The sequence below is a fragment of the Emiliania huxleyi genome, assembly GCF_000372725.1.
Source record: "Emiliania huxleyi CCMP1516 unplaced genomic scaffold EMIHUscaffold_25, whole genome shotgun sequence".
NCBI classification, from domain to species: domain Eukaryota; phylum Haptophyta; order Isochrysidales; family Noelaerhabdaceae; genus Emiliania; species Emiliania huxleyi.
In genome coordinates this window covers 37,519-55,689 of record NW_005200170.1, presented here as the reverse complement: position 1 = coordinate 55,689, position 18,171 = coordinate 37,519, and the positions used below count along the sequence as shown (strand labels likewise).

The 18,171-nt window shown below is 65.5% G+C and overlaps 6 protein-coding genes across 6 annotated transcripts; 4 read left to right on the top strand and 2 right to left on the bottom strand.

The window, feature by feature from the left end:
• Nucleotides 1–81: 81 nt before the first annotated feature.
• EMIHUDRAFT_205752 (hypothetical protein) lies at nt 82–2,216 on the top strand (the record flags this gene model as incomplete). Its single annotated transcript, XM_005778050.1, has 6 exons — nt 82–821; nt 925–1,067; nt 1,448–1,541; nt 1,646–1,748; nt 1,843–1,986; nt 2,097–2,216. The coding sequence occupies 6 exons, from the start codon at nt 82–84 to the stop codon at nt 2,214–2,216; spliced, it is 1,344 nt and encodes a 447-aa protein (XP_005778107.1).
• Nucleotides 2,217–5,197: 2,981 nt separating this feature from the next.
• EMIHUDRAFT_64723 (short chain dehydrogenase) lies at nt 5,198–6,052 on the top strand (the record flags this gene model as incomplete). The annotated part of the gene is made up of 1 exon (XM_005778049.1): nt 5,198–6,052. One exon carries the CDS (start codon nt 5,198–5,200, stop codon nt 6,050–6,052), a length of 855 nt encoding a protein of 284 aa, XP_005778106.1.
• A 3,537-nt stretch (nt 6,053–9,589) lies between these two features.
• Nucleotides 9,590–10,348, bottom strand: EMIHUDRAFT_205749 (hypothetical protein; the record flags this gene model as incomplete). Its single annotated transcript, XM_005778048.1, has 1 exon — nt 9,590–10,348. The coding sequence occupies one exon, from the start codon at nt 10,346–10,348 to the stop codon at nt 9,590–9,592; it is 759 nt and encodes a 252-aa protein (XP_005778105.1).
• A 1,331-nt stretch (nt 10,349–11,679) lies between these two features.
• On the top strand, nt 11,680–12,757 carry EMIHUDRAFT_354009 (hypothetical protein). Its single transcript, XM_005778047.1, has one exon. The coding sequence runs from the start codon at nt 11,762–11,764 to the stop codon at nt 12,686–12,688; it is 927 nt and encodes a 308-aa protein (XP_005778104.1). The 5' UTR covers nt 11,680–11,761; the 3' UTR covers nt 12,689–12,757.
• Nucleotides 12,758–15,483: 2,726 nt separating this feature from the next.
• On the top strand, nt 15,484–15,792 carry EMIHUDRAFT_205746 (hypothetical protein; the record flags this gene model as incomplete). The annotated part of the gene is made up of 1 exon (XM_005778046.1): nt 15,484–15,792. One exon carries the CDS (start codon nt 15,484–15,486, stop codon nt 15,790–15,792), a length of 309 nt encoding a protein of 102 aa, XP_005778103.1.
• On the bottom strand, nt 15,782–17,875 carry EMIHUDRAFT_463384 (hypothetical protein). Its single transcript, XM_005778045.1, has one exon. The coding sequence runs from the start codon at nt 17,808–17,810 to the stop codon at nt 15,978–15,980; it is 1,833 nt and encodes a 610-aa protein (XP_005778102.1). The 5' UTR covers nt 17,811–17,875; the 3' UTR covers nt 15,782–15,977.
• Between the last annotated feature and the right edge of the window lie 296 nt (nt 17,876–18,171).

Sequence of the window (18,171 nt, the reverse complement as noted above, 5' to 3'; positions counted from 1 at the left end):
CCCCCCCACCCTTTGGGCCGCGAGACTACCATACCATACCCCGCAAAAAGTTGGAACCCTGTGTGTCGCGGGTTTGGCGCCATGCTCGCCACGCTCTCGATCGCGCTTTCCGCCGCCCTGCCGCACCCTCTGCCGGGCCTGTCCCTCAACGCGACCGCTCGCTACACTGCCGGGATGCTCAAGGTCACCTCGCCCGTCGGAGACTGCTCCGTCTTCCATGCGCACGTCGAGCATGAGGACAAGTCCACCCCTCTGATCGCGTGGATGAACGGCGGCCCGGGCGCCTCCTCTCTGATGGGCTTCTTCACCGAGCTTGGCCCGACGCTTCTCAACCTCCAGTCCGTGCCGGCCGCCGGCGCATTCTCCCTCGACGCCTCCGACGGCTGGCGGCCCTTCTCGAACCCGCACGCGTGGAGCCGGCTCGGCTCGCTCCTGGTGTGGGAGCAGCCCGCCGGCGTCGGCTTCTCGCGCTGCCTCGGCGGCTGCCCGCGCGTGTGGAACGACACCACCTCGGCGCTCGCGAACCTCGCCACGCTCAGAGCCTTCTACGCCTCGCAGCCGGCCGAGGCTTCGCGCAGCCTGGTCCTCGCCGGCGAGAGCTACGGCGGCATCTACGTGCCACTGCTGGCGCAGCTGGTCCTGCGCGACGCAAGCCTGCGGGCCAGAGGCGTGGCGCTCGCCGGCATCGCCGTCGGAAATGGCTGCGTCGGCTACGGCGTCGAGGGCGGCTGCGGCCTCGACTCGCTCGACATCTTTGTCTCGACGCTCGAGCGACTTGCGCCCGGAGTCAGCAGGGCCGCCATCGCCACCGCGCGGTCGAAGTGCACACCTGCCGAGCTCCGGACGGGGAGGCAGCCGTCACGACCATGGCCATGACCCTCGCCGTGAGCCTGACTCGCCCCGCCCCAACCCCAACCCTCCCAGGCAGCCCGGCCAGCTCTCGCGCGGGTGCGCGGCGGCGGTGTCGGCCCTCTTCGTCGAGGTTGGCGAGTACAACCAGTACCACTGGTCCTCCCCTTGCGGCCCCGACGGGCAAGGCAACTGGGGCGACGGCTCGGCCTTCGCTTGTGCGACGGGCGTCCTTCCGAGGTTGCTCCGCCCTGCTGGCCACTCTAGGCTGCTCGGCCACCTCTCTCTCCCCTGGAGAGGCCTTCTCGTGCCCTCCTCTACCTAGCAGCTAGTACCTCTGGGCTCCTAGGCCACCTCAATCTCCTTCCCGTACCCTGGTACCCTCGCGCCTTGAGGCACCGCTTGAGGCACCTCGCGCTGCCGGCCACTCACTGATGGTTCGCACTGATCGTTGATCACTCAGTGGTACATTTATCATCAGGTACCTCGCGCTGCCGGCCACACAGCGCGCGCTCGGCGTCATCCTGCCGGGCGAGCCGCCGCTGGCGTGGGAGAGCGGTGGGGAAAGACGTGCTGTGAACGCCATATCCCTTTCTAGGCGAGCCGCCGCTGGCGTGGGAGAGCTGGGACGGCGACTCGCCCTACTACCACATCACGGAGGCGGACGCACAGCCAGTCGACCTAGATGCGGAGTGCAGAGCCGTGTGTATTCCGACTAGCACTCGAGAGGACGCGTCCTCGGCCGTATTCCAGTCCTATGCAGTGCGCCCACCACACCCCCGTGTTCACGACGCAGGCCCGCCTACCGCGACCTCCTCGCCGCGGGGGTGCCCACCCTCATCTACTCGGGCCTCGCAGACACGGGCGAGCCGGACGTCGGCGCCGAGCGGTGCGTGCCGGTGTGACAGAGCCTCTTCACGCCTCCAGCTGTGAACAGGCGTGCCGGACGTCGGCGCCGAGCGGTGGGTGCCGCGCGTCGCCGGCGCCGCGCAGACGGAGCCGCGGCGCAAGTGGGGCGCTCCGCCGCGCTACGAGTTTGCTGGCCACGTCGAAACGTACGCGAGCGGGCTCACGTTCGCCACTGTCGCGGGCAGCGGCCACCTTGTTCCGGCCGCTCGCGATTCGTACAATGATGAAGTGAGAGTTCATGATTAGGCGCCGGCCACTTGGTGCCCGCCGACCGCCCCGCAGCGGCGCTGGCGATGGTGAGCGCTTGGGTCAAGGGGGAGCGACTGCCCGCGTACAAGGGCGCGGCGTGCAAGCGGCTGTGGCTCGGCCGGCACTATGCGGACTGGTGCGACTCGCCGCCGCAGCAGCCGGCGGCGGTGGCGCTTGGCGCGCACTACCACCCGAGGATCGCTGCGTGATGCGGGTCTTCATGCCGCGCTAGTATCGGCAAGAGAGAGAAAGAGGAGTCAGGAGAGCGAAGGCTCTCTCAAAGAGGAATCACTGCTTTGCCCCAGCGTCGGCTCGTCAGCGCAGGACATCGACGCGGCTGATCCGGACTGGCACAGCAGCGGCTGCACGAGGCCGTGATGCACATGACGAGAACGACCAACGCACCGGCCGCCTGGCCGAAAAACAGTGGGTTCGAATCCGTAGGAGGCACCTAGAGCAAAATTGAGCCCGCTCAGGTGTGAAAAAATATACAAGAGGGTCAACTTGCCGAGCTCGAACCGGAGGCCACTCGGGGTTATCGAAGGGAAGGGAGGCAAGCGAGATAGAGAGGAGGATCGGTTCGGGAAACCTATAGCATACCGGGGGAATTAGCACCACAGATACGCACATCCGACGCCCGAAGTGCCAAGAAGGACGTCATTAGTACGAAACCTCAGAAGGCCATGGGCACCGAGAGAACATTCCCCCGAGAGCAGGACAAAAAGAAAAGGCTTCGCACCCTCTCTCCTTGCGCAGTGACCCTCGCTAAGTGTCGCCGTTATCGGGGCACGCTATCCTGCGCAGGCAGGGCAAGCGGGGGCGGGGGGCAGTCCCTTTGACGTATGTATCTCTGGGTTCTGTCTCCAGTCTCGGAGGGGGGCAAAAAAGATAAGAATGTCTAATTTCATCGCGGACTCGACACGCCCTCTCCCGATGAACAACAGGAGTGGGACATCGAAGACAAGGAGTTTTACGAAAAGGAGGGCCTCAACATCGCCACGCGCAACCTCTGGGCCTCCGTCCCGAACCTCCTCATGGGCTTTGCCGTCTGGCTCATGTGTGCGGAGTCCCCACCCTGAGCCCGCCGCCGCCCTCGCCCCGTCCCGCATGGGGCTTGCCGCTGCACGCCCGCGCCCCGCGTTGGCGTCTTCGGGTGGTCCGTCATCACGACCAAGATTCAAGGTGGAGACCTGACTCGCCCGGACCTCCCTCTCACCCTACGTAGCACCTGCTGCCTCTCCTCACCTCGTCCTCAACCCGCATAGCCGCTCACACCGCCGACCCCGGCGTCTTCTACTTCAAAAAGACTTTGCCCCGAGCATCGACGGCATCAACGAGGGCTTTCGCGGCTGCCCGCGTGCAGCCCCGACCCCGCCCCCCCCTGCTCTCACCCTCGCCCACCCCCGCCCACCGCCCCTCCCGCGTCCGCGCCCTCCGAGCCAGGCTGGTACGACAAGGTGTGCTGCTCCACCTGGCAGAAAGCCACGCAGGATGCCTTCAACGATTGGCAGACCAAGAACTATGACGCCACGCCGTGCGCCCCCCCCCCCCCCGCCCCCCTCGCATTCGTAGCCGTAACGTCGTCAACCTGACCTCCATCGGCCTCGCCATCCCGTGCCTCTGGGCCGGCATCGCCCTCATGAGCGCTGACGTCTACGCGATCGTCATCGTGTTCGCCGCGATGATGTCGGGCGTCGGCGGCGGCGCCTTCGCCTCGTCGATGGCCAACATCAACCCCTTCTACCCGCGCCGCCGCGCCGGCTACGCCCTCGGCATGAACGGCGGCCTCGGCAACCTCGCGTCTCGCTCTGCCAGCTCCTCCTCGCCAAGGTGCTCATGGTGTACGGCGCCTCCTCCTCCGCAACCGCTTGTGAACTCAGGCTTCTCACACCTGCAGAGAGAGGGGAGGGGAGGTGGCTGGAAGATTTACTGGGCGGAGGGTCCTCTTCTCCACCGCCGCCGCCCATACACATGCGCACTTTTTAGAGTTGCACTGCCCCTTGTTGCCTGATGGGCCGCCCGGCGAGCCACCAGCTTTGTCGTTGCAGGAGACGCTGCGCTATGTGTGGAGCAATCCACCTTGCCCTGTCTTAGGTGCGGAACGCCGGCAGCGGCAAATACAAACTCTGCTACTACAAGCCCGGAAAGAGGTCCTGCAAGAGCGAGAAGATCACCTGCCAGGGGCCCGAGGAGGAGCTGGATGAAATTCTAGACTAGAGCACTGCCACTAGGAATGGCGCCAGCCGGCGATGGACGGGCGCACTATCTTCGAAGGATGTTTTTCATCAGCCAGAAATGTTGGAAAATAAAAGGGTGATGTTCCTTCGCTGTTCAGCTCGCGCCATGGCCTGTCTGCTATAGCCGCATAGTAGGTAGGTAGGTAGGAATGAAGAACAGTCAGGCTCGGTCGGACTGGCTGGACACCAGCGCGGTATGGGTGGACGCGGGACAGATGATGACGACACGCACGAGCGACACACAGAGAAACAAGCTCACAAGCACAAGACACACAGCCAGCTGGCTGCCACACACCCTGAGTTGGCGTACACATAACTCAGGGCCACATCCTCCCTGTCGCCCCCCCCCAGCACTCCAAGGTGCCAAAGGAACAAACAAGGGCACAACGCGACACAACAGACGACAGGAAGTAACATGTGAGCCTAGAGCAGGCTTGCTCCGCCTCTAGCAATCTCGCCGCCAGCCGCAAGGCATGGACGAGACCGTGTGTGGGGTCATGTGAGGTGTCTATGGACGCTCTCCTCACAGGCTAGCTGCCTACCGCTAGCCCTATCTCGCATTCACGCACGGGTGATGACAATTCATTGGGTGAGTGTTTGCGAGCAGAGGCGCGTGTGCTAATTCTAGGCCGCACGTCGTGGCACTATGACGGAGTTAGACGTGCGGCCGCAGCGCGCCCGCCGCAGGCTCGGCGGTGCGCGCGTGTTTAATAGTTAGCGAGAAAGTTGCGGGCGGGTAGAGCCATGCCCGACTTTTCGAAGGCGAGCCGCATCCGCTCCTCGCCGCTCGGTGTGAACAGACACTCATCAAATCCAGCCACTGCTGGATAGCCCCAGACGACTCCGTGAACTCTTTCGGGGGACCTCGGGTTGTGGAGCACGTTGTACTCTGTTCACAGCCTTGTTCCTTTCACACCGAGCAGCGAGGAGCGCAGACAGGCGCAGCACTGGCCATGGTCGCGATCACGCAGCCGCTCTCCTCACCGACTCTATCCGCTAGAGGTCGCAACTACCTCATCACTGGCGGGACACAAGGCCTCGGCTTCGAGATTGCGACCCAGCTGAAGGCCTGCGGCGCCGCCAAGGTGGCAGTCATCGCCCGCAACGCCGAGAGGGGCACAAAGGCGGTCGAGCGGCTTCAAGCTGCCGCTGGAGTGCAAGAGCCCTTTGAAGCGTTTTTCGTCGAGGCGGACCTCTCCGACGCCACCGGTCCTGGCAAGGCGGTGGCTTTGGCGCTCGCCGCGATGGGGGCCATCGACGGAGTGGTGAATGCTGCAGCGACGACAGCTCGTGGCAACCTGGCCTCGACGACCGCCGAGGACTGGGACGCGATGATGGCGTGCAACGCGCGAGCACCATTCCTCATCACGCAGGCTGCGACGCGGCACATGATTGAAAAAGGCATCCGCGGCTCCATCGTCAACATCTCGTCGGTGGCGGGCAAGGGCGGCGCGCCGTTCCTGATGGCATACTCGGTCTCCAAGGCGGCCGCGTCCGCACTCACGCGCAACAACGCGGCGGAGCTCGCACCGCACGGCATCCGGGTAAACTGCGTCGAAATGGGCTGGTGCGCGACGGACAACGAGGACGCCCTGCAGCGCAGCGTCAAGGGCGATGACTGGCTGCAGCAGGCGGACGCCTCTCAGCCGCTGGGCCGCATCCTCCGGCCGGCGGATGTCGCGGCGACGGTCTGCTTCCTCCTGAGTGACGCGTCGCTCATGATGACGGGAAATGTGGTCGATCTTCACCCGGAGTACTCGAGCGGGATGATCTCCCGCCTCGCGGACGAGGCCGCGGGCGGGCGTTAGTTCCTCACGCGGAGCCGCCCGACGACTCGCAGCGGGCATCGATAGTATAGGACGGGGCGGTCTGACTCACGGATTCTCACGGGGGCGGGGATATGACCGATCCTGTGCCTCTTTGCCTCCCGGCTCGAGCCTCCCGGATCCACCGGTTGCTCCGCCGCCGGACCCCCCCCCTCCACCACCCTCGCCCAGGGGTCTACAAAGCTGTCTTAAGGTCCGACAGGTTCGGCACCGGGCCGCACCGCCTCGCCCTGGTTGTATACAACATGCGCCTGCGGGCGAACCCTTACAGATGTCAGATCACAGATCACTTCGGTCATCAACCTCATCACATCCAGGGCCGGAAAGCTAAGAACCCCACCCAGCGAGCGGTCCCGGAATTTTCTTGTGTAAGGCGGCTAGCTTTTTCCTGTGGCGGGTTGCCTCGCCTTGGGTCCGTAATGGTTGCGAGCATGTCGGCGAGCGGCAGTCGCGGTGGCTCGTCTGACCCGTTCTGGCCGTCCGACCCGACGGAGGAGGTGGAGGAGGTGGCACAGGCCGTCTCCAAGGCCATCGTTCGCGCCGGAGCCTTTCTCTCCGACGCCAGGTGCTCGTTCTGCGTGCTCGGCGCCGTATCAGACGCGCTGCCGAGCACGGGCCGAGTACTTGCAGAGCGAGGCCTTCGCGTCGCCGACATCCGCGGCGCGTGGGCTGTGCCTGCAGCGGTGTGCGACGCGCCGACCGGTGCCGGTGCCGCCGACCGGCCGTGGTGGCCGGCCGCCAGCCGGCGGCTCGAGCCGTACCTGCGCCACGACCTCTGGCGCAAGATTGACGGCGATGTGCGCAGTGCACTCGATACATCCACGCCACACACTCACGCGACACGTCACGTCCACGACACACGTCCACGACACGCCCCACTGACACACGCCCCGCTGACACGCCCCGCCAGGTGCGTGCCGGCCGGGCAGTCGACTGGAAGGCGATGGGCCTCGACGCTGCTTCGGTCGTCGTGGTGAAACACCGTGAGCCTGTCGCCGCCCAGAGCGTGCGGCTCGCACGCGGCGCAGGCTCCTCCACAGCGCTCCCCTCTCTACACCCCTCCTCTCGCCCACTCCTCTCCTCTCGCCCACTCCTCTCCTCTCGCCCACTCCTCTCCTTTCGCCCACTCCTCTCCTCTCGCCCACTCCTCTCCTCTCGCCCACTCCTCTCCTCTCACCCACTCCTCTCCTCTCGCCCACTCCTCTCCTCTCGCCCACTCCTCTTGCTGCCCCCGCCGCAGCGGCCGCGGTGCGCAGCGGCGCGGCGCGGCGAGCAGCCGTGTCCACTGCGCGCAAGCACTTGCGGCGTCCGCGGCTCGCCGCCCTCGCATGGCTGTGGCCCTTCCCTTGGATCTGGCTGCTCGGCTGGGCCGTCGCCGTCGCCCTCGTCGTCGGCTCGCGGCTGCTGGCTGAGAGCATTCTGGCAGCGGCGCGCGCGAAGGCGGCGGAGGCGGAGGTGGCGGCGGCGACGGCGGCGGCTGGGGCGTCATCCGGCTACGGGTGGCGCGAGGCGACTTCGCTCGCGCTGGCCAACCTTGCCGTCCTCGCCTACGTCCGGCGAGGCCGGGCGCCGTTTGTGCGGGCCGTTGGCGAGGCCACGTCGCTCAAGCAGGCGGGCACGACCGCTCTCAGGCTGCGCAAGCTCGACCTCGCAGCGCAGCAGTACACGGCGGGCGCGCGCCGCGCCGCCAGCATCCGATCCGACGGCTGGTGGCTCAACGGCGGCGCTTGCCGCCTGCTGGACGAGGTGCGCTGAGATACAACCGAGATGCAGCCGAGATGCGGCCGAGATGCGGCCGAGATGTAGAGATGTAGAGATGTAGCTCGCTGACCGACCGACCGAGGCTGCCGTTCGTAGCTACGCGGCGCGTGCCTCAACAACTTGGCTGCGGCCAGGATCGAGCAGGCGGAGTGGGAGGAGGCCGTCGGCGCGTGCACCTCGGCCCTCGCCCTCCGCCCTCGTCGGGGAGATCACCCGAGATCACCCGAGATCACCCGAGATTACCCGAGATTAGGCCCTCGCCCTCGCCCTCGGCGGCGCTGCAAGCGCAAAGGCGCACTACCGCCGCGCCGTTGCTCTGGTGCGTCTCGGTCGGATGTGCGACGCACGAGACGACCTGCTCGCCGCAGACATGCTCCTGCCGGGGGACAAGCAGGTCGACGTCCTGATGCGCACTCTCCAGCGCCGCGCTCGCGGCGGCGACGGCGACAACGGTAGCGACGGCAGCGGAGACGGCAGCGGCGACGATGGCGGCAGCGGCGAGGGCGGCGCGCAAGCAGCGAGGCTTCGCTCGGTTGGAGCCCGCCCGGGCTGCCAGAGACGCGGTTTGGTAAAGGCGGAGCCGAGCGCTGCGAGCCGGCCGGCGCGAGCACCAGGCGGCGCTGAAGGCGCAGCAACTTCGCTCGGCTCTGCCGGCGGCTCGGAAGCAGGAGGAGCAGCAGTCGAAGCGGCAGCGACGGGATACGCCGCAGCCGCAGCAGCAGCCACAGCCGCAGCCGCAGCCGCAGCTGCAGCCACAGCAGGCACCGCCGCAGCAGCAGCATCATTGCCACCGGTGAGCTCGCTCGGCTCTGTCGGCGGCGAGCAGCGCGAGCAGCGCTTCAGCTGGGTGCGCTCGTGGCTCGAGACGCGGCTCGTGAACACCGCGTGCGCCGACGAGGACGGTGCCGCGAGACCGCGAGACCCGCCGAGATCCACCGAGAGGCCCGCCGAGAGCCGCGGAGTCTCGCCGACGTTCGCCGAGATTAGGTGCGGTCCTCGCCATCGTCGCGGTCCGCAGCGTGCGAGGGGAGGCGTACGTACGCGTGTGCCCGCGGCCGCGGCCCAGACGGGTGCACCATTTCGACCTGACGGCGGAGCTAACGCGCTTCCGCCTCGTCCGCCATTTCGTTTTTCCGATGGCACCTTTATGCTTGTAGGTGGAGCTCGAGAGCTCGCGAACAAGCCGTCACACTTTTCTGTCGACGGACCCCTTTCCGTGTTTAGGTGGAGCTCGAGTGGGCGGCGAGGCTGTCGGACGGCTCCGCGCCCTTTCGCGGCGGGCTGCGGCTGGACGACCTCACGGCCGACGAGGACGACGAGGACGCGTACGAGGTGGGCCTCAGTTTCGAGCGACAGCCAAAAGAGGACTCGGAGGAGGAGACGTCCTTGCTGAACCTCCTCGGGCCGCTCGCGCCTCGGCTCGCGAGGGGCGCCGAGGGCAAATTGGGCCGGCTGGTCTGGGATAGGGTCCAAGAGCTCCGGCAGGAGTTTCGGCAGCTGTAGTTCCTCTGTTTACGAGTTGGCTTTAGAGCCGCGTATTGGCGGGATCGAAGTATGAAGAGTCATGGGGTACGTACACATCATCGACGTTCGAGCGGGAGTTAGAACGCCCCCAGAAAAAAGAGCGCGCGCGCGGCGCGTGTGCGTGTGCGCGTATGTGCGTGCGCGGAGCCGCAGCCGGAGGGGGGATCTGCCTTCTGCGGGAGCTGCGCGAACCTTTTTTGCTGAGAGAGAAATCGTCACACGCGCGTGCACAAATCACATGCACAACCTGCCCACCACCAGCCACGCCGCCAGGCCACCGCACAGGACCGCAGACTCGGCGATGCGGCCGTGCGCGGCGAAGACCAGCGACGCGGGTGTGCTCGAGATGAGCGTCGCCCCCTCCAGGAAGAGGCTCGCCGGGAAGCGGCGCTGCCGCGCGAGAAAAAGCTGGAAGACGCACAGAAAGTCGGAGAGCGCGAGCGCCACGAGCAGGTCGGGGCCGGCGGCGCTCTCGAGCCAGCCGCCGATGAGGACCATGAAGGCCTGGTTCAGGATCGTGCACGGCAGCTTGATGCCTCGGCCGAGGCTGAAGGAGCACATCGAAAAGAATGCCTCGCGCTCGGCACACCGCTCCGCATCTTCCACCTCCAAGTGGTACCGTGCGCAGCGGTGCCCGAACTGCAGCGCCGAGGCTGCCCAGGCAATGTAAACCCATCGGCCCGTGAAGCGGCCCTCGTCATCGAGCGTGGCGAGGGCGGTGGACACGAATAGAGCAGTGAACAGCGACGTGATGAAGACGCCCCGCCACCGCAGGGGCGCCCGCAGCGACTGAGGCAACGCAGTCAGCGGCACGCTAGCCGTGAGAACGCCAAGCCCTAGCCGTGCAGTCCTCGAGGGAGGCCTGCCGGTCAGGCAGCCCACGCAAAGCCGGCTCACGGCCGCGATCGCAAATGCGTAGGAGAGCGCCGAGTGCAGCGACAAACGCAGCGACAAACACAGGCTCGAGACTTGGCGGGATCGCGACTGCTGCATACTCAACCGGCTGCCGCCCACGGCTGCCGCCCAGCCCAAAAAAGAAAAACGAGGGCTCGCCTAGGTGTCAGGGCTCTCTAGCCCGTAGCCCGATACCGATCATCCGGCCCGCTGGGTGCGCTTCTTAGCTCCTCGGCCCTGGATGTGAGGTTACCGACTGCACTCCAAGTGCTCCAAGATACGAAACGAACACAACGCACTCTCTCACGTTACAAGGGACATTCTGCAGAGATGCAGAGAGAGAGATGCAGGGATGAGCTCAGCCTCGGGAGGAGCTCAGGCGCTTAAGAAAGCGCGAGAGGGTGGGGTGCCACAAAGATGTGGCGGATTAGGCTGAATATACTTTTCCTCTCGCACCCCGTCTGTTTTCTTTCTTTTTTTCTACAGCACCCTCTCTTTTCCTCTCTATTTTCCCGGGGAAACCATCAAAATTTCCGGGCTCTGAGCCGAGACCCGAGTCTGAGGCTCGTTTGGGGCCGGCCCAAAATCAGCCAAATCTGCGAAATACCGGGTATTTTGCGGGTATACCTGGAAAACCCCGGCATACCTGAAAAATACCCTGCGGCCGCCTGGGTATCGTGCCGATTTCCTCAATTTTGCCTCAGATTTTGCCCCAGACCAGCTCTCAGACTCAGGGAAACTCGCGAGTTTCCAGAATGGAGCACCAAACACCCTCTGTTTTCCCTGGAAATTTCCGGAAACGCAAAGTGCTGGGGACACTCTGAGCTCTGTTTTCCTTTTTGTTTGCCGGAAAAGTATATGCAGGCCAAGTGGCGGAAGGGTGTGCCGCCGCGGTGCCCACCGGCGCCCGCAAGGTCCAAGGAGCGCCGGCCTTGGAAGCCCGCCGAGCCAGCAGCCGCCAGTGCTGTCGCCACGCTGCCGGCCACGCCCGCGCGCACGCCGCTCGCGCCCTCCTCCTGACCACCCTCTGCGCGCGCATGGTTGCAGAGAGAGATTTTTAAAGACCAACAAGAAATCACGACTCTCACAGTGATTTGGGCTCGGCAGCTTGTTAGCCCTCAGCCGAAGCTGGGGCCGGTCCCGTAGCCGAGAGAGCCCGCGCCGATGAGTTCGACGCGGTCGGGGGGGCCTGCGAAGAGGCTTCTCTCTCTTCTTCTTGGTTGCATGCATTCGTTTTGCCGCGCGAGCCGTGGTGAGGCCGTAGAGGCGCCGACAAACTAGAAGCGTGCGCCATGCAGACGCGGAGGAAGAGGAAGGAGGAGAGGTCGAGAGGCGCCACACACGATCGTGGACAGCAAGGTGGTGCAGCTCGGGCAGCAAGCAGAAAAAAGCGAAAGCCGCGCAAACGGTGAAGGCGTGCGGAGCTCTTAGCCGCGTTGGCGTTGAAGACGGAGGCGCGCTGCAGACTCGGTGGAGCCACACAAGATAACTCGCATTACCCATTCACGCAAGATGTCTCGCTTTGCCTTCGCCGGCGATGGCGCCTACCCCGGCGACGGCGGTCGTGAGCTGCAGCGGCTCTGGATGCTCGGAACTTGGCGGCCGCTAAAGCAATGCGACGGTCGCTACGTGAGCCGGAACGTGGAGTGGTCGGCGCTGGCGCTGCGAGAGCTCTGCGAGTCAGTGGGAGTGACTGCAGCGGGCCACGTTGTCACATGCCGCGAGGCGGGCCCGCGTGACGACGAGGTGCAGTGCGTGCGCCTCCGTGGCGGCGGCGGCCTCCTCACCTACGCAAAAGAGGCGGACGGCGGCGTTGCGCGACACGTACACACGCTCAACACGGAGAGCGGTCTCGCCCGGAAGCTGCTCGCGCTCGGCGGCGGTGCGGATGGCAGGCTGGTCCGCGCGCTGTCGGACGCGAGGGCGGCGCACCTCTTCTCCTCGCTTTGCCGCCTCCTCGAGCGAGTCGAAGAGCCCGCCCGGACACGAGCGGCGCCGCCTCTCGCCACGGCGCTGCGCCTCGCAGCGGCGCGGGTGGGAGCGCATAGCGCCGGTTGTCCCGCTCCAGCGGCTCCTGCTCCAGATACATCTGCTGCCGCGGCACCTGCTGCGCCCCTCCTTCGGCTGAGCCTCGTGGGGGCGCACGGCGTGCTGCCCTCCAAGTGCAGAAAGTGCGACGTCGACACGGTCGTGCTCGTGGCGCCGACTCATGCGGCGATATCGGAGGTGGCCGTGCGCAAGCTGCGCCTCAAGTGCAAGGAGCGTGGCCGAGTCCTCCTCACCCTCAAGAAGGGCAGCGGTGCCCTAGCCGCCGGCGCGGTGCTGCCGCGGGAGGAGGCGGACCTGCACGCGTGGGGCCTCCGCAACGACGCGGTCGTCGCCGTGAGCGTGGCTGACGCGGGACCACCACCACGGAGACAGTCACACAGTGAGAAGTGAGTGAGTGTAGTAGTCCGTGCTTCTTAAACAGATGGTGGTCGTTTTCTTTTTTCAGAGTCGGAGAGTGTTAGTGCCACACCCTAGTCTGGGCCGCTTGGTTTTGTTCGTGTGCGCCAGTCTTTCCCAGTCTCGTGCCTAGTCGCTAGTGCAAACGAAATGAAAATAGAAAAACCAAAAAGAAAGAAAAATAAAATGCCTCAAATTCTCAGAAGTTTTATTCTCGCAAGACATGCCAGAAATAAATAAATAAATAAAAACGGACACCTCTCTACTGTGAGATGGGTAAAAAGGAACAGGTCCCCGCCCTTGCGATCTTTGTGCAGGGTTCTTTGTGGGTGTGGTCGGCGACTAGAGCCGGGGTCGTCCTCCCCGCCGATGGGGGACTAGCACTAGCCGTCTTCCACATGGTCCCTCGGGTCCCTGCTGCTCCTAATCTCTTCGTACATCCTCCTGCTGATCTCCGCAAAGTCCTGCTCCCTCCCTCGTCTCGCCCTGCGCGTCTGCTCCGCCTCACCGTCTTCTGCCCTGCGTCGTCTGGCGACGGGTCCTCCATAGTCGGTCGAGGTCGCCGCCCTCCTCGTGCCTCTTCCCAACGTTCCCTCGGCGGCCGATGCCGTCTGCTCCGGCTCCCCAGTCCCCGGGTCTGCCCTGCTCTCGTCTGCGCTAGTTTCTGCTTCATCCACACCAGCGTCTCTCCTCTTCCTTCTCCCCTTCTTGTATGCTTTGCACATCGCGTCGATTCCTTTTCGCGTGAGCACCAGCCTGAAGCCCGCCCAGCATCTGAACCGCTCCCTAAGTCGAAGGAGCATCATCAGTCTCACCCACTTCGCTCTCTGCCCACCGTCTCCGCTCCCTCCCGCTTGAGCCGCCGTCGCGGCCCTCGTTCGTCCCACTGGCTGCTGGCCTGTCTGCACGTTACCTCCGTTATCCCTCCTCCTCTGCCTCTCCCTCAAGGCCGGCCGAGCCTCTTTCCACCCAGTGAAGAGCTTCCTCAGCCACTCGATGTGTTCCTCTCTCTTCATTATGCGCGCCGTAGCCTCATCATTGAGCTGGATCCACCTCTGCACCGCGCCCGTCGCCGCCTCGGCCACGACTTGCAAGTTCCTCGTGACCCCGGCGCCAAGGTCCCTCCGGCTCTTCTCCGAGAGATCATCTACCAGCGCCGGCAACACCCCCCCGACGGCTGGGGCTAGTGCATCGTACCCAAGACATGCCAGAGACTCGGAGCGGGGCATCCAAAACAACAGGGCGGAAGGGAGGGGTGACCATACGCGCAGCGCAGGAGGGAGTGCCCCTAAGGGGGCGCAAAGGTAGCTGCCTCATTCTGGAGTGCGTCGTGGGTCCGGGGGTGTGACTCTTGTGTTTAAAACAGGAAAAAGACAAACACCAAAAGAAAGAAGCCCCGCCGGTTCTTGCCCCCCCCCCCTCCCCCAGCTAGGCGCTAGCAGGTTGCGGACGCGGATTGCGGAATACGAGCCGTGCTTGGCGGTGTATCAGGCGCACTGCGCCGACCCGCTAGCTTGTGTATATTCTCTGCGGACGAATCTGGGTGTGACTCTCTCCGCTCTCGACACTCGAGAGGGGGCGAGGGAGCCGAACGGTTTTTCTTTACCACACGTACCTTCCTTTGTTCGTCTTATTCAGATGGAAGTCAATGCCCCCCCACGCCCCGGCCTCGAGCTGCACACTCAGTCACTGTCTTCATCCTCCCCTCCGCCCGCCACTTCGCCACCCTCAGGCCGCTCGGGCGCCAGGCCCTTCAACCTGCCCGCGTCCCTGTCTCCAGGGCGCGGGGCGTACGATTTGAGCAGGCGGGGGTCGCGCAACGTCGTCGAAAGCAGCCGTGGGGCCGGCGCGTCGGTCGGGGCGGCACGTGCAGCGTCCAAGGACTCGGCCGAGACGATGGACGCGGAGACGGGCAAGGAGATGGATTCTCGCTCCGTCAGAACTGTGATGGTCGCCTCAAGCTCCATTTCAGTGTCGTTGCCCACCTCCAGCTCGAGCGGCACGAGTGCCGTACCTCCTAACTAAAATCTTCTGCAATTCTTCTTCTGTGTTAGTGCCAGTGCGCGCCAGTCCCGTGCGAGCGAAAAAAAATTCTTCTTTCCGCCGCTGTGCCTTTTGTGGTGCTAGTTCGTGCCAAAGAAAGAAAGAAAGAAAACGGACAACCAAAGGCGCAAGGGAGGGATGCGGATGGGAGGACGGCACGCCGCCACCACACAGGGATTTTAAGGAGAGGGGTGTGATGCGCTAGCCGTCGCCCACCCTTGGGCGTCCGCCTCTTCCTATCTCTCTTCGCAGTCTCTCGCCGATTCTCGCTGCGACCTTCATGCCACCTCGCGGTCGCCCCCTTCTCGTCGTGCTCTCCCTTGTCGCTTCTTCCTCTGTCGCGTCGCTCTCCTCTGCCTCGTTCTGCGACGCCGCCGCCGCATGCCGGTCCCTTGTTCTCGCGCCAGTCTGCTGTGCGGAGACCAGGAGAATTCTTTCCTCGTGCTACCGTGCGAGAATTCTTTCGCCGCAGCAGCCCTTCTCCCTAGCGAGCGGCTGCGGACAGTCTGCCCTCTCGTTGCTTTGAGCGGCGCAGTGCCATGTACTACCCATTCCCGCGACACCGTCCGCCGTCGGCACCGCCGATGGCGTCGCCCTGTGTGTACGCGCCAGCACCGCCGCCGCCGCCGCAGCCGCCGCCGCCGCCGCCGCCGCTTTGGGTTGCGCCGGCAACGGCCGGCGGCGGCGGCACCGCAGCAGCCGAGGAGCTGGAGCTGAGCGAGGAGCTGATCGCCTCGTTTGTACGGATGGAGGAGCGGCGGGGCCGTCGGCGCCAGCCGCACGGGTCGACGCCGCGCGAGCTGCCGCGCAAGATTGAGCTGCCGCAACAGGAGCACGAGGCGTCGCGGGCGGTGCTGCGGGAGCGGGCGCAGCTGCGTGACGCGCAGGAGGAGCGGTATGGCCCGCACACGCCCGCGGTGCGCGCGCTCGAGGCGGGCCTCAACGCCGCCTTTGACGCCATCTCGCACAAGGAGCTCCCGGCGCTGTGGCCGTCGGTGCCACTCTGCGGGGCCTCCAGTGCGAGCGTGCAACTAGGGTGGCGAGGCTCTGTGTAAAATACATGAGTACACATTAAACGGACAGATGCGTGGGCGCGGTCGCGCGGCGCTCTCTATATGGCACCGACCAGCGTCACACTGGCGCTCACACACTCTCACAGTGACGGGGCCTCACACCCTCACAGTACTCTCTCACGACAGAATCTGCAATCTCTCCCGCACGGCACACGCGCCGCGTGGGGTCAACTCACGCCGGGCGAGTCTGCAGCCCGCCCCTCCAGGGAGGGGGCTGAGGCGGGCGGGGGTGCGGCTCCTTCGCCCTGATCGTGGAGGCTATTTGGTCGCAGCGGCTCGACCAGCAGCAGCTTGCGCGATGGCGGCGGCTCGTCGTGCACGTCGAAGGCGGCGGCGACCAAGTGAAGGGCCGCGAAGGCGGCGCAGACGGCGACGGTCACGTCGGCGAAGCCGGTGAAGCCGTTGCGCGGCGACCACTCGCAGGAGCACGGCGGCGGCGGCGCGCCCGAGGCGGGCTCGTCGCACTGGCCGCGCTGCAGCACCGTGCAGAGCGGCGCGCGGTCGAATGCGGCGTAGATGGCCCCGCCCGCGTACGGGCCTGCTGCCCAGCCGACGGCGTAGGCTGCGTTCCACAGAGTGGAGATGGAGGCCTGCAGCTGGTGGTCCTCTTCGCGGATGCCTTGCACCAAGTCGGGGTACACAAAGTTGGACGACACGGCCGATCCGACAGCGCGCAGCACCATGGCCCCGACGACGCTGGCGGTGCAGTTGAGCGGCCTCAGCGCGGCAATGGGCCCGAGCAGTGCAAAGGCGGCTGCGAGGAGGAGGAAGCCGCCCCCGGTGGCCGCCTTGAGCCCGCGCGAGGAGGAGGAGAGCTTGCCCGCCGCCCACCCCACCGGCAGCATGATGACCAGGTAGGCGGCCGAGGAGAGCGACGTGACGGCGGAGAGCTCCGTCATGCTCAGCCAAAAGGGCGGCGCCTGGAGGCGGTACGGCAGGTTCGTGTCGAGGGTGCCGGTGACGCACGAGGAGAGGAAGATGGCGAGCAGCCCGAGCGCCACCGAGAGCGACGCGACGGAGCGGAGCGGTGCCGCGCTGGCGGTGGTCTCCTCCAGTCGCTCCTCGGGCACCACCCACCGCAGCGGCAGCAGGGCGGCGACCAGGCCGGTCGACGCGAGGAAGGGGATTCGGAACTTCATCGCCGGGTCGCCTTCCGGGCCGGCGTCGTAGAGCATTCCGCCGAGGAAGGAGCCGACGAAGCAGCCGCAGGTGGAGGCGGTGTTGACGTGGGCCATCACCGTGCCAATGGCGGAGCGGAACCGGACCGAGAGCAGGATCAGGATCGCCGTCTCCGCCGCCGCACCGAGCAGCCCGTTTGCAAAGTAGACGCCCCAGAAGCCGTAGCGGAGGCAAGCGGCGCCGCTCCCACCCTCGGCTGCGGTGGACAGGGGCTGGCTGCAGAGGTCTGGGACGAGGCCAAAGAGGAGGTTGGCGAGCACCGTCGCGCACAAGCCGCCCGTCAGAGCGCGGCGTGTGCCGATGCGCCGCACGAGCGACGGCGCGGCAAGCGAGGTGAGGGACATGCCGAGAGGGTACGCCATGAAGATGAGTCCGACCCAGGTCGCCGAGAAGCCGGCGTCGTCGGCGACGGCGGTGAAGAAGCCGGCGAGCTGCTGGGAGACGAGGTAGCGGATGAAGAGCACGAGGTACCCGCCAAGCAGAAGCACGATGTCGGCGCGCGAGAGCGACGCCAGCCACCACTCAGCCGGCGGTTGCGCAAACGGCTCGGCGGAGGCGGTGGCGCGGCCAGCCTCGCTACCGCTGACCGAGTTCTCGCGCGAGCGTGCGCCGTGGCTCCCGGCGGACGAGACGCTACACCGCACCGAAGCGGGTCCCTGCGGCAGCGTCAGCTGCTGCCTGCTGAGCGCGGCGAGCCGCTCAGCGGTAGGCGGCTCAGACGAGCTCGAGGCCCGCCGCGCAGGAAGCTGGAGCGGCTGCAAGCAGTCCGCGGCGTTTCGAGCTGCCGAGGTGCGCTCGAGGAGGGTGGGCGAGGCCAGCATTGAGTGTTGTTGTGCGAGGAGGCCACCGGCCAAAAGCGCATGTCTTGAAGGTCCGATACTGGAAGAGCAAGGCACCTTACGCGCGGGCTGTTCTTTCTTTCTTCCTTCTGTGTGCCGGTGATAGTACTAGCACGCGCCAGTTCGCACCTGTGTCGAGCCTGTGTGCTGTGAGAGAGAGTTCTTTTGTTTAAATTCTTCCTTCTGTGCCTGTTGTGGTGCTAGTTCGTGCCAGTCTGCTGTGAGAGGGGCTTGTATTCGTAGAATTCTTCCTTCTCCCTTTGTGTGTCCGTTTTATTTATTTTATTTATTTCTTCCTGTGTGGTGGCGGCGTGCCGTCCTCCCATCCCTCCCTTGGGTTCTC